This window comes from Trachurus trachurus (assembly GCF_905171665.1).
Source record: "Trachurus trachurus genome assembly, chromosome: 8".
Taxonomy (NCBI): Eukaryota; Metazoa; Chordata; class Actinopteri; order Carangiformes; family Carangidae; genus Trachurus; species Trachurus trachurus.
Window position 1 is genome coordinate 2743458 of NC_139905.1, and position 14541 is coordinate 2757998.

General features: G+C 45.0%; 1 protein-coding gene across 1 annotated transcript; it reads right to left on the bottom strand.

Annotated features, from left to right (window-relative positions):
- Nucleotides 1-4044: 4044 nt before the first annotated feature.
- Nucleotides 4045-13821, bottom strand: LOC310989448 (uncharacterized protein). Its single transcript, XM_083976521.1, has 3 exons — nucleotides 13574-13821; nucleotides 6473-7110; nucleotides 4045-4699 (listed from the first exon to the last, which is right to left on the bottom strand). The coding sequence occupies exons 1-3, from the start codon at nucleotides 13764-13766 to the stop codon at nucleotides 4217-4219; spliced, it is 1314 nt and encodes a 437-aa protein (XP_083832647.1). The 5' UTR covers nucleotides 13767-13821; the 3' UTR covers nucleotides 4045-4216.
- Nucleotides 13822-14541: the final 720 nt, after the last annotated feature.

A 14541-nucleotide genomic window follows, 5' to 3' on the forward strand; every position in this document is an offset into this window, starting at 1 on the left:
GAAGAAGAAGTAAGGACGAAGGGAAGGAAGGAAGGAAGAAAGGAAGGAAGGGAGGGATGGAAAAAGGATTGTGGAAAGAAGGAAAGGAAAAGGAAGGAAAGAAAGAAAGATGGAGGGTTAATTGGATCAAAAGAGGAAGGAAGAAGAAGTAAGGACGAAGGGAAGGAAGGAAGGAAGAAAGGAAGGAAGGGAGGGATGGAAAAAGGATTGTGGAAAGAAGGAAAGGAAAAGGAAGGAAAGAAAGAAAGATGGAGGGTTAATTGGATCAAAAGAGGATGGAAGAAGAAGTAAGGACGAAGGGAAGGAAGGAAGGAAGGGATGGAAAAAGGATTGTGGAAAGAAGGAAGAGAAAAAGGAAGGGAAAAAAAGAAAGATGGAGTGTTAATTGGATCAAAAGAGGATGGAAGAAGAAGTAAGGACGAAGGGAAGGAAGGAAGGAAGGAAGGAAGGGATGGAAAAAGGATTGTGGAAAGAAGGAAGAGAAAAGGAAGGAAAGAAAGATGGAGGGAGGGAACAGATTCGTTCTAGGAAGGAAGAAGGAAGGAAGAAGGGAGGAAAGAAGGAAGGCACATGGAGGAGAGTTCAGGTTAGAGACACAGAGGAGGAGAGGAGGGTTTAAAAGCTCCTCACAGCTGCTGAGTGAATTTCCTGAGTCAACATGTGAGTTTAGAACCAAAGTGCTGAATGACTCACTCTGGAAACATCGACAGTTTGACTGAACATTTATTTTGGCTAAAAATCTGAGATTTTTCACATGAAAACAAAAAAACTGACGAAGACGACGACACAGAACAGCCTCGTTTCACAGGCCTCAGAGTCCATGTTTCCCATCATGCTTTGCAATCCCTGCCCCCTGAAATGTAATGTCTGCAGGAAGTGAGGTCGTCTAACACTGATTGAATCTACGAGAGGAAAATAAATAATCATATATTACTGTGTTCAGTGCCGCGGCAGCAGAAGCAGGAGTCTCTTCTTCTCACAGAAACAGTTTCCAGCTGCTCACATCTGTCACCTGGACAGGAAGTGGTCGTCGACTCGTCTGCTGCCATGACGCCACGTCTCCAGGCGCTGCTGGACCGTCGATGCTCGGAGAGAAACCAGCTGCAGGTCCAGAGCCTCGATGCTTCTGATACGATCCCAGTCAGACAGACGTCAACTCATCGCTCTTTCACTTCCTGCTCTGAGTTCTGTGATGAACCTTTAATCCAGGCCGGAGGACGAAGCTGCGTCGTGTTCGTGCTCCAAGAGTCGATGTCCACATGAATAAATAGATAAATTAATAATAATATGAAGGCCTGGATGATGTGATGTCGGTCAGTGCAACAGTGCAGCTGCCAGTAAAGCAAAGCTCCATTCAGAAAAAAACATTAAAGGGATAGTAGCATTTTTTTTAAAGTGGGGTTGTATGATCTCCAAATAGCCCCTAAGTACTTTAATTGCAGTAGAAGACTCTCTGCACTCCTCCTGTTAGCAACGCCAGCCCATAATAGCCCTGCCCAGAGATTTACAACATACATTGTTGTGAATGGACCCAAAGAAACGGCCTATTTTCACGGCCTAAAATAAAATAAAAACTGTGTTTTTCCTGCACTTTGAAGGGCTGGAAAAAATTATATTATAGCGAACAATGGAACTGTGTATTTATTTTCAGGTAAAACCTCTTTTAGGCCGTGAAAATAGGCCGTTTCTTTGGGTCTGTTCACAACACTGTATGTTGTAAATCTCTGGGCAGGGCTATTATGGGCTGGCGTTGCTAACGGGAGGAGTGCAGAGAGTCTTCTACTGCAATTAAAGTACTTAGGGGCTATTTGTAGATCATACAACCCCACTTTTAAAAAAAATGATACTATCCCTTTAAGTCAAAGTCACCGGACTCCTCAGGGGGGGGGGCATCAGGACACACTGGAGTAAATCCATGGTGACGACATGAGAATGAAGTGGTGAAGGACAGTCAGTGCAGTTTGTCTAACAACAGAACAGAATCCGTTTCTTCAGTCTGGTCAGAATCCTGAGGCTGATGATGATGATGACGATGATAATGATGAAGTTTCCTGGTAAAACCTGTGCTATAGTACAACTTCTTCATGTTAAAGGGATAGTCCACCCAAAATTAAAATTTAACTCATTATCTCCTCCCCCTCATGTGGACTAAGGGCTGGGAGAAGTTTCAGAGTCCTCCGTGGCTTCTCTGAGTTACAGGGGGTCTCGGCGTAGCAGTGCATGTCCATATAACGGTTGCAAATGGATACCAACTGTCTTCGTAACAAAAAGACACACCAAAAAACATCCAAATACCTCCATGCTGCTCGTATGTAATGTCCCTCTTGTATTGAAGCCCCGAGATGAGAAATTGTTCTGAAAAAAATTTAATAAATCCATGTTTTAAGCTTGTTTGTAGCAGAAGCTCCCAGTGTCTCAGTTCACTGCTCTTCCTGTGTCAGTGCAAATCTCACGTGATTTGCACTGACCGGCGGAACAATTTCTCATGTTGGGGCTTCAATACAAGAGGGACATTACAGACGAGCACTATGGAGGTATTTGGATGTTTTTTGGTGTGTGTCTTTTTGGACGAAGAAAAGTGAGCACCATTCACAACCATTATATGGACAAATACTGCTGCGCGGACGCCCCCGTAACTCCGAGAAGGCACGGAGGACTCAGAAACTTCTCTCATACTGCAAAAACTCGAAATATTTGTCTAATTTGTAGTCAAACTAATCTCTCTCCACTTAAAATAAGACTCATTACCTAAAAATTTACTTGTTTTTAGATCATTTTCACTTGTTTCAAACTAATTTTCAATTGAAATAAATAGAAAAATCTGCCAGTGAAAGCAAGTTTTTTGTGCTTGTAATAAGAAAGAAAAACTTGCTCCACTATCAGATTATTACAAGTGAAAATCTGCTTGAAAGAAGTAAAAAGTGTCTAAAAACAAGCTACGTTTTATGTGACAAGTCTTATTTTAAGTAGAATGAGATTAGTTTTGACTAGAAATAAGACAAATATACTTGGTAAGATATTTGAGTTTTAGTCGACATGAGGGGGAGGAGATAACGAGTGAAATTTGAATTTTGGGTGAACTATCCCTTTAAAGTTTCTGAGTCTAAAACAACACAGAACCTAAAGTACTTTACGACTTTCCTCTGGAACCGTTGTATTTGTCAGAGTCTCCGTCAACAAACCGCTGATGTGTCGCTGCCTAAACTGAACCAATCACGAGTCAAGTTCACAGCAAGTCACTACACACCGAATCGTTCACTTTGTCAACTATCGTCTCAATTAACTGATGAATTAATTAGTTGGTAACGTGTTTCCAAAAGGCCTAAAGTTTATCAGTTTATCGTCAAATACAACAAAGAAAAGCAGCGGCTAAGGATTTTGGCATTTTTACACAAAAACACACACGGACTGATCAACCAGCTGCTTCCTCTCTGCTCTGGTTGAAATGTCTCTAAGGAACCGTTTTCTATTCCACCCCGGCTACGTGGCGTTAGTTACCCTCCTGCTGTCCACATGGGTGAAGGAAGGAAGGAAGGAAGGAAGGAAGGAAGGGAGGCAGGACGGAGGGAAAGAAGGAAGGAAGGACGGAAGGAAGGCAGGAAGGAAGGACGAAGGGAAAGAAGGAAGGAAGGAAGGAAGGAAGGAAGGAAGGCTGGAAGGAAGGACGAAGGGAAAGAAGGAAGGAAGGAAGGAAAGAAGGACAAAGGGAAATATGAGAGGAAAGAAGGAAGGGAAAAAGGAAGGAAAAATAGAAGGAGGGAGGGAACAGATTGGGTCAAAAAGGAAGGAAGGAAGGAACGAAGGAAGGGAGGGAAAAAGGATTGTGGAAATAAGGAAGGGGAAAAGGAAGGAAAGAAAGATGGAGGGAGGGAACAGATTCGTTCTAGGAAGGATGAAGGAAGGAAGAAGGGAGAAAAGAAGGAAGGAAAGAAAGATGGAGGGTCAATTGGATCAAAAGAGGAAGGAAGGAAGGAAGGAAGGAAGGAAGGAAGGAAGGAAGGAAGGAAGGAAGGAAGGAAGGGAAAAAGGAATTGTGATAAGAAGGAAGAGAGAAAGGAAAGAAAGAAGCAAGGATGGAGGAAGGGAACAGAAGGACAACAGGAGGGTTTTAAACAGGAAGCCCTGCGGTCGGTGTGACTCCGCCCCCTTCCCCCTCCCCCTCCCGGCGGCTGCGACCAATCAGGCGTTGGCCAGGAAGCGGCGGCGACCAATCAGATCAGGCGTTGGCCACGAAGCACATGTCCTTCTTGAGGTGTATCTGCAGGCCGCTGGACGTGGTGAAGGTCTTGGAGCACTGCAGGCAGCGGTACGGCTTCTCCCCCGAGTGCGTGCGCTTGTGCTTCTTCATGGTGTCCCCGTCGCTGAAGGTGCGGCAGCAGTAGGGGCAGCTGTACGGCCGCTCGCCCGTGTGGATCCTCAGGTGGCGCCGCAGGTTGCCCCGCTGGCTGAAGCTCTTGGAGCAGAAGGTGCAGCGGTGCGGCCGCTCGCCCGTGTGCGTGCGCAGGTGGCGCCGCAGGTCCGCCGACTGAGCGAACGACTTGCAGCACCACTCGCAGCCGTAGGTCTTTCTCTTCTGCTCCAGGTGCAGGCGCAGGCTGCCGGCCTGGCTGAAGGCCTCGCCGCACCGGGGGCAGCGGTGCACCGGCTCGGGGGGGAACCCGCCAACCGCCACGTCGTCGCCGGAGACCGTCAGCTTCTCCTGAGAGGAGGGACGTCACGATTAGAAATTTTCTTGGTACGATTATTGTCAGAGAAATAATCACGATACTACGATTATCACGATTAGTATGCATCAATACATTTCACAACACTATGAATGTGTAAAATCAAATATAGTCAAAATATAACTACATTACTCATTGTTTACACCAAATATTTCAAGTATCTATTAAAGTGATACACCAACATTTTTTTTTTTTCATGTCTTGCCTCACTCCTGAGTCCATGACCAGCAGATAGACACCATCCTTTCGACTGTGTGTGCAGTAACAAGGGAGATAGAGCCGTATCGCCCGTAATTAGCTTAGCTCAAACACTGGAAGTGTATGGGTAGTGTTAGCCTGCCTCCACCTAAAGTCGCTAACTAGCTTAGCTCAAACACTGGAAGTGTATGGGTAGTGTTAGCCTGCCTCCACCTAAAGTCGCTAATTAGCTTAGCTCAAACGCTGGAAGTGTATGGGTAGTGTTAGTCTGCCTCCACCTAAAGTCGCTAATTAGCTTAGCTCAAACGCTGGAAGTGTATGGGTAGTGTTAGCCTGCCTCCTACCCGAGCCGAAATCAGCAGTCAGAAGCTGATTTCATTTAGCTCTAAACTCTGTAAATATTTCACTTTATCCACATTTCAAACATGTTTAGGTGAGAAAGTAGCCGTTTAGATCAGCAGTGTGTCGTTAATGTGTCTAAATACCAGCTGTTTACAATTTTGTTCGGACGAATTTGGCGCTACTCAAGCTAGCCGTTGTGACCAACGCACTTCCGGTTACTTCCACAAAATAAAACACCCGTTGCCCTTTACATACAGAAAACCATGACGATAGAATTTGTGCTTTTACTTTGAAATAGGAAGCTAACCTACCCTCGATGTAGCTAGCTTGAACCAAAATAAACCGTCTTTGCTTGAACCCTCCGTTGTGACCGATCTCGTCCTGTTAGCGGCATTTGACCGCTCAAGATGCCTTACCGGAGAGTTTTGTCAGCTCTGAGACGAAGATCGGCCCGCCGGTTTCCGTTTAGAGTTGCTGAAGAGTTTCTCTGATGACTTTAGGTGGAGGCAGGCTAACACTACCCATACACTTCCAGTGTTTGAGCTAAGCTAATTAGCGACTTTAGGTGGAGGCAGGCTAACACTACCTATACACTTCCAGTGTTTGAGCTAAGCTAATTAGCGACTTTAGGTGGAGGCAGGCTAACACTACCTATACACTTCCAGTGTTTGAGCTAAGCTAATTAGCGACTTTAGGTGGAGGCAGGCTAACACTACCTATACACTTCCAGTGTTTGAGCTAAGCTAATTACGGGCGATACGGCTCTATCCCCCTTGTTACTGCACGCACAGTCGAGAGGATGGTGTCTATCTGCTGGTCATGGACTCGGGAGTGAGGCAAGACATGAAAAAAAATGTTGGCGTATCCCTTTAATATATGACCAACTCTTAATCCCCAGGGGAAATGTTTGAAATATTCAGGTCATAAATTGTCATCTATACCAAATGTTTATGTTTATTTAATTCGTTTTTTTATTTTTTTTATTAAAAATGACACGCTAACATTTAAATTCCTACCAATTCAGTGTTACGTTAGTTAAATGGACCAGTATCTGAGCATTTACCTTTATTTTTGCGTACATCTGCCAACACGGTCAAATTATCAAATTTTTGTGAAAGTAACGGTATTTAGGAATCTTTACGATTAAATAATTGTGGCGTTTAAATACCACGATGAATTGTGAAAACCAATAATCGTGACCTCCCTACCTGAGAGGACGCCGATGAGGTCCGATGAGCGTCTGTCTGTCGCTCCGCTCGCACCACCACCACCGTCCTCTCGCCGTCCGTGCTCCTGAAGCTCGACTCCTCCGCTGCGCCGATGTGAGCGTGTGCGTGTTGCGTCGGCGCCGTCGCGGTCACGGTCGTCGTAGCAGCGTCCGTGTGACCTTCAGCAGTCGTGGTCACTTTGAAGTCCTCTGGTTCGGTTTTGATCACAGCAGCGGGAACCCGGGGGGGCTCGTCGTCTCGGAGCGCCGGCACCTCCACGTGGACCGCGGGGGCGTGGAGGGAGGAGCGGGCGGGGAGCGGCGACGCCCGGTTGATGCTGATGACAACGTCCGGCTGAGGTTCAGGCTTCAGCGCCGGCTCCCATGAGGCCTCGGCCGGCGGCCCGGGAGGAGGAGGAGGAGCAGGACTCTGGTTCTGGACTGACAGCAGCTGCACCGACACCACCTGCTCATGAGTCTGGTTGGTGGCCTTGGTGGCGTTGGTGGCGTTGGGCGCCGGTTGCCGTGGTGGCGGCGGCGGCTTCAAGGTGGAGTCTGGCTCCTCGGAGTCGGGCCTCAGCTCCGGGTCACTGGACCTCTGCTCCGGGACGGAGAAACCAAGACTGGACCTGGTGGACCCTGGAAAACAGAGTGGAAAGTGACGGTTAATTCACTTATGTACCTCAAACATGACCAAACATGTTACAACATGAGAGTCTTCTACCAACAGGAGGTTAAGGGGAATTGAAACACAATGATCCAGTCATGCAACTAAACCATGGACTGTATTTAGAAGTGGAGGTTGGAGAAGGTTTGATGCTTTATTGACGAACTATGCAAGAGTTTTGCCTTTATTAAAGCAGAAGTGAGTGATATATTTGTGTTAATATAAGTCTTAAATAGTTATATCTTCCGACAGCAATCACTTACATAGAGTGTTTGGACCGAAACACGGGTCTGTCAGTCACTCTGCTCTGCTCTGAGCCGAAGAGAAAACATTTATCGTATCCTACAGTTTTTATCCAATGAGGAGAGAGAACGGCATGCAGGGCTGTGTGTGCAGCCAAGGAACGCCGTGAATGTGGTGACGTAGGGACGAGGACTGTTATGGTGCGTTCAAGGAAACTCGTATTTTTCCAACCGTGAAGTGGTACCAGTTCGATCTGGTACGAGTTCACCGGTCAGAAGTTACGAGTGGCCGTTATAGTGACTTTCACCGGTAAAACAGGTCGGAAAAACACGAGTGGGTTGCCTGGAACGCTACAAAGTCGTAAGTTGTGACTTGAAGCTGTAATTTACGATTTCAAAAGCCTGCCTGGAACGCAGCATTAGCGAAAACGACCGGACCACTCACTTCTGCTTTAAGTTTAAATTATTCATTTATTAAACAGCTTGGAGTAATTGTGATGGTTAAATGACTTTTCACGGGGAGAACGGGATCTCTGACTTCCAAAATAAGTCAACCTCACAAGATCAGTGTCTCCGACCCGATGTCCCAGATCTCGTCTCAGCGGCACCGCAACATGTATAGTCTAGTACGAAGAGGGGGGTATCATGCACCCCCCGGAAATATACTTCTAACCAGTGTTTCTAGATTGGAAAAAATGTGTAGAAAATGATGAGCTATGTTAAAAAGTTGTCAGAATGTCCCATGTATCATTTTTATGCAAATTAGTGCCGCCATTATCGAAAAAACCTAATTTCACTATATCTCAGCCAATATTGCAGATATCTGAACAAATAAGGTGTCTAGACCCATGTTTTGGGGGTCAGAGATCACAATAAAACTATTCATAAAGTGATCACATGTTGGTGGCATGCTAGTAAGCCAACCTAACCCTTTTACCAATTACAAGACGCCAATATTGGAGATCAAAGACCAAATAAGGTGTCTAGACAGAGGTTGTTGTGTGTTTAACCAAGGTTTATTTGGATCAAACATCACAATAGGACTCTTGTTGATGTGACCACTCTTCTCTTTCCCATGCCAGATAAACAGTCAAGTAAATGGTTCTCCACTATGCATCACTCATCATCGTTTTCACTGAAATCATCAGAGTTAAACTCATCCTCTCCTTCCTCTTTCTCCTCCTCTTCCTGTTCATGCTCTCCAGTGTCATGGGGATCAACCAGTGAAGTTGGTAGGATAGGACCATAGAACCACACCGGTTTCAACACTCCTTCATCAGTCTTCATCCATCCCTGCCCCTCATCATAGGGTTTTGGTTTTTCCAGAATAGGTTCATCAGCTCGCTAGTACAAGGTCACGTCAGGCATGTGGCTTCAGAGCAGAGTGGCATGGAGGAAGGTGCGCCAGGTCAACCTTAGACTTGCAAGTGAGTTTCTTGTCCTCCCCCACCATGTTGCGTAGCAACTTGGCACGGACAACATCCACTGAAGACTCACAACTCTGTCCAGACATCAGACTGGTGAATTGCTCCAACTGCCTCAGCATCTCAGGCTTGACACTCTAGCAGTCACTGAGTTGTCTCCCAGGGATTCTGCAATACTAGCCTACTACTGCCTGGCTTCTGGTGCACCTGTCCCCATTGATGTTGAGATGGACGTGTTACAGTACGAGCAGAAGCTGTGGGCAAGGCTGCTAAAGCTGACTTCATCAGACCCCTACAGTGTGAAGATCCAGGAAGCTTCTCAACATCTCTGAGCTTGCAGAATCCCTGGGAGAAGACCACCACACCACTCTTCTTGGGTTCTATGTGTTCAGTGGAGAAGACTGTACCAGTGCCAAGTATATATTTTTGGCTTTTTCATGCCTTTATTAGACAGTACAGTTGAGAGAGACAGGAAATAGGGAGGCAGAGAGGGGGGGAATGACACGCAGGAAAGGGCCGTCCGATGTGGGATTCAAACCAGGGCCACCTGCACGAGGACTATAGCCTCAATATATGGGGCGCCTGCCTAACCCACTGCGCCACTCGACGCCCCGGAAGGTGGGGCCCTTGAAGAAGAATCCCCAATTTCACGTATTCAGACAACTCAGTGACTGCTAGAGTGTCAAGCCTGAGATGCTGAGGCAGTTGGAGCAATTCACCAGTCTGATGTCTGGACAGAGTTGTGAGTCTTCAGTGGATGTTGTCCATGCCAAGTTGCTACGCAACATGGTGGGGGAGGACAAGAAACTCACTTGCAAGTCTAAGGTTGACCTGGCTGGCCTTCCTCCATGCCACTCTGCTCTGAAGCCACATGGCCGACGTGTGAACTACCGTGTCGCCTTGTACAAGCGAGCTGATGAACCTATTCTGGAAAAACCAAAACCCTATGATGAGGGGCAGGGATGGATGAAGACTGATGAAGGAGTGTTGAGTGTTGTGGTTCTGTGGTCCTATCCTACCAACTTCACTGGTTGATCCCCATGACACTGGAGAGCATGAACAGGAAGAGGAGGAGAAAGAGGAAGGAGAGGATGAGTTTAACTCTGAAGATTTCAGTGAAAACGATGATGAGTGATGCATAGTGGAGAACCATTTACTTGACTGTTTATCTGGCATGGGAAAGAGAAGAGTGGTCACATCAACAAGAGTCCTATTGTGATGTTTGATCCAAATAAACCTTGGTTAAACACACAACACAACAACTAGACACCTTATTTGGTATCTCCAATATTGGCGTCTTGTAATTGGTAAAAGGGTTAGGTTTGCTGCCAAGCATGCCACCAACATGTGATCACTTTATGAATAGTTTTATTGTGATCTCTGACCCTCAAAACATGGGTCTAGACACCTTATTTGTTCAGATATCTGCAATATTGGCTGAGATATAGTGAAATTAGGTTTTTTCGATAATGGCGGCACTAATTTGCATAAAAATGATACATGGGACATTCTGACAACTTTTTAACATAGCTCATCATTTTCTACACATTTTTTCCAATCTAGAAACACTGGTTAGAAGTATATTTCCGGGGGGTGCATGATACCCCCCTCTTCGTACTAGACTAGTAACCCGCAATCAAAACAGCAAAAAAGCGACCGGAGTTGCCTAGTTCCCCTTTAAATGAGCTGTTAAGATGCTGCCATCTTGCCGGAGCTTGACTCCAGCTAACTCCCAGAAAATACAAAACTGGGCAGAGAGGGGGGGCATGTGGAGCAGAGACTTTGGTGGTTTTGTGCTACACTCACCCACCTGGCTCTCAAAACATGGCTGCTGTAATAAACATGTTCACACAGTTTCCATGTTCCATCAAGAGTAACAAAAGTAAACAACACCAACAACACAAACGGTTATAACAGTAACAGCGTAACTGTTACACTACTAGGAGCCATGAAACCTCCACTTTTTGTGAAAAAATAGTTACCATAGTTAGTAGTTGCCAGGTTGCTAGGCGACAGAGGCCAGTAACGGCGGGAACAGCTGGTGACGTAAAGTGAAAAACGGTTCGGGCTTCTCCGTTGCTCGGCGACACAGCAACGAACCAACGGAAACAGCCCCATGAAAACCCGTTAAATATGACCTACTATGCTCATTGCAGGGGCTGTTAATATGATTCTGGACCCCAGTTGGACCTCTTATCTGTGTCAAACTGTAGGAAACAACACGGAATGAAAAGTAAGTGCGACTACAGAGTGTTTGTCTGTTGTTCAACATGTTAGTTTGTGTTAGTTTTGTGTTGGATTGGAGATTAGCGCACTAGCTATTAGCGTTAGCATGTAGCACGCTAGCTGAACACAGGTGACTGTTGTTTTGTTCCTTTTATGTCGTTTTAGACAACAAACACACAGCATCAGACCTTTTAACTACAGCTTCAATGAGAAAACCGCTTCATGGTGTTGTTACCGACGACACTTTATCAGTAAATTACATCCAGAACCGAATTAAGAACCTAATGTTGACTGTTAGCTACTTTTGTCTCACACTGACTGACAACAACACTGTAATAAAATATTACTATAATGAGTCAGACGCCTGGAAAAAGTTGTTGTGATGAGCCAATCAAGAAAAAATAATACTGATACAATCAAATGTGAGTCACATCCTGTTGATTAGAAAAGAAGCAGCTCACTTTATCCAGCAAGTGACCACATTTGGTAATGTGTTTTGACAAGTAGGCCCTAAGTTATTTCAGTTTAAGCTAAATAAGTAAGTATTTAATTTTTATGTATTTTTATTACTATATGATTTCATAATTTACTATATAAAAAATATTACCTTTGAAGAGTGAAAAACCATATTTGGTAACTTCACTGACCTTGATTTGGTCTAGGGTTGAAAATGTGAATTTCCAGGTATTTAAATGAGCGCCCTATATCTAAACTGTGAATTTGGATGACAGACTGTGACTTTAGAGTCATGGAGGAGATGGATGGAGCTCAGTGTGATGAAGCTGCAGACACTAAATAGTTTATTTAGCCTAAAACCTTCAACATAAACCAGTTCAAAGGTCTGAAGTGAGGAACTGTCGGTCTTCATCTTCAACACAAACTTGGCTTTAGTCCTGTGTTACTGTTGCCACGGTGTGTGTGTATACAGGGCGAATAAAGGTCCATTTGTGTGTGTGTCCGCTGCTTTTTCAACACAAACACACTAGTCTCTAACGTCTGGAACAAACCACCTGTTTATTTCTGTCACCGGCCACAGACGGAGCTCTGACGCGATTGGTCCGCTCCGCTGAGCCGGTCAGGCTGTGTCTGTCTACTCTGGATAAAACACTATCTCATAAAAAAAATAAGATTTTTACTAATATTAGGCTATTTATAGTTATAGATTATTGTTTTAATGATCAAAGCCTCTCTTGTCTGGACCCAGACTGTTGTTGTTGTGATCACTTCCTTAAAGTAAAACCATCAACGTCACTCCAGACTCCATCCAATAATCAGTCAATTTAACACCGACTTGTTCAATATTAGATATAAAACTCATATGAACGAGCTACATGAACACACAGTCTTTATAAACGTGTTGTTATAATGTGTATCAATGAGGTGGAGATAAATTAGGGTACTAATATATTCTGTGACACTATTGTGAGAGATCAGAAGATCAGAGAAGTGAAGAACTCAACTGAGTCCTGTAGTAAATCGACACACTAATAAGATCAATCAATTGGTCCACGATGGATTTGGACGGAGAAGAAGCGGAACTACCGGGAGAAACGCACACAAACCAGCTCCGTGTTTATATGTGCGTCTTTTTAAACACCAGCCGAATAACAAACCGACACTTTGACCCACGTTTGTACCCGTACACGTTGTGTTTTTGTCAGTATTTAGCGTTAACTTCATTAATTAATAAATTAATTTCAATAATTGATGCTGAAAACAAGAAATATTTATTGTTATTAATAATTATTATAAATTAACTGAACAGGGGTGGATTATTATTGGATTATTGGTCGATATAAATTCACTTAACATGTCAATACAACATAAAAGAGAGGAATCACTAATGAAACCCAACCAACAAACATATCAAAGCTCCATACAGTATAAATGTAGATGTTTGTGTTAAAGCTCCTTCAGAATAAAAGTAGATGTTTGTGTTAAAGCTCCATACAGTATAAAGGTAGATGTTTGTGTTAAAGCTCCATACAGTATAAAGGTAGATGTTTGTATTAAAGCTCCATACAGTATAAAGGTAGATGTTTGTGTTAAAGCTCCATACAGTATAAAGGTAGATGTTTGTATTAAAGCTCCATACAGTATAAAGGTAGATGTCCATGTGTAGTGTGATTATAAAGCAGCTCTAGGTTCTATATTAATACTGTGAAAGTATCAAAGCCTCAGTCCACAGAGAAATTAATGCACACAGCCTGTATTCAGAAACTGAGCTTTAAAACCAGCCGTCAGGACTTCAGAACCGGAGGACGGAGAAGAAGCGGAACTACCGGGAGAAACACACACAAACCAGCTCCGTGTTTACATGTGCGTCTGTTTAACACAAGCCGAATAACAAACCGACACTTTGACCCACGTTTAGCCTCATATAATGTTGTGTTGTTGTCAGTATTTAGCGTTATAACCTGCACTATAACCGCCTGTATGTAACGCTGTGTTGTGTTGTGTTGTGTTGTGTTGTGTTGTGTGGTGTTGTGTGGTGCTCCAGCAGGTCGCGGCTAGCGGCTCGCAGCTGCAGCTCTGGCCCGTACTCAGCCACTCCGTCTCGGCCTCCAGCAGCAGGATGTCCCGCAGCTGCCGCCGCAGAGACTCGTTCTCCCGCTGGGTGCGCGCCGCCTCGTCCCGGTACTCGGTGACGGTGTCCTCCACCACGGCCAGCACCTCCTTCACCACGGCGGCCAGCCGCTCCGTCAGGTAGGCGTTCAGCAGCTGCAGCTTGGTCATCTTGTAGTTAGAGGAGCAGGAGGAGGAGGAGGAGGAGGAGGAAGAGACAGCTACAGCTGCTGCTGCTGCTGCTGCGGCTGCACCGGAAACACAACCACACAACAACAAACCAGACCGGAAACCTGTCGGCGCTCGGTGCTCCTTCACAATAAAAGCCGCTTTGCAAAAAAAAAAAAAAAAAGTAAACAAATAGCGCATGTTTTACAAAACACGCCTCAGTTTGTATTAAACAGAGTTTTTATTTGATTTGATGCAGTCACTCGAAAGCACGTTGCAGGGTGATGGAGGAAATACTCTATCCATCCACCACCTCTTCACTGCTGCTTTCCAAGGACGTGCAGTCAGGGCAGGCAGGACCTAGGCTGTCAGGAATAATTAGATTATTTAGTGAATCTAAGGTATATTTATTTTGTTTTTTTCAGATAACTTTACCACAGGTTTAAATATGTCAGCATCTGGTGATTTTCATAGTTTAATAAACGCGACTCAACTGAGTTTACCTCCGGCCAGGCAGCGGCCGGAAAAGCCACTCACCGTCTCGTTGTATTTCAGAGGAGAGGCACAGAGCTGCTCTGCCTCTTCTGCCCATACGGTGTGTATGTGGCTGTTTGCGCATGCGCAGTTTGTCTCGCCATACACTTACATGTCTGCCAAGGGAGGCAGAGGCTACGCTGCCTCATTGCGTAACTCTACTGAGTGTGAGTGGCACGTAAGTTCACGTTGCTCTCATGAATTGTAAACAAAGACGGTCCCCTCGGTTTTAGCTTCCAGCAGT

Bases quoted from the DNA above. Each gene is read 5' to 3' on its own strand.
- LOC310989448 (XM_083976521.1), bottom strand. From the start codon at position 13,766: ATGACCAAGCTGCAGCTGCTGAACGCCTACCTGACGGAGCGGCTGGCC. The intron at 7,111-13,573 runs GTACGGGCCAGA...TCTGTTTTCCAG, and splicing joins GGCCGAGACGGAGTGGCTGA to GGTCCACCAGGTCCAGTCTT. The intron at 4,700-6,472 runs GTAGGGAGGTCA...CCCTCCTCTCAG, and splicing joins CCTCATCGGCGTCCTCTCAG to GAGAAGCTGACGGTCTCCGG.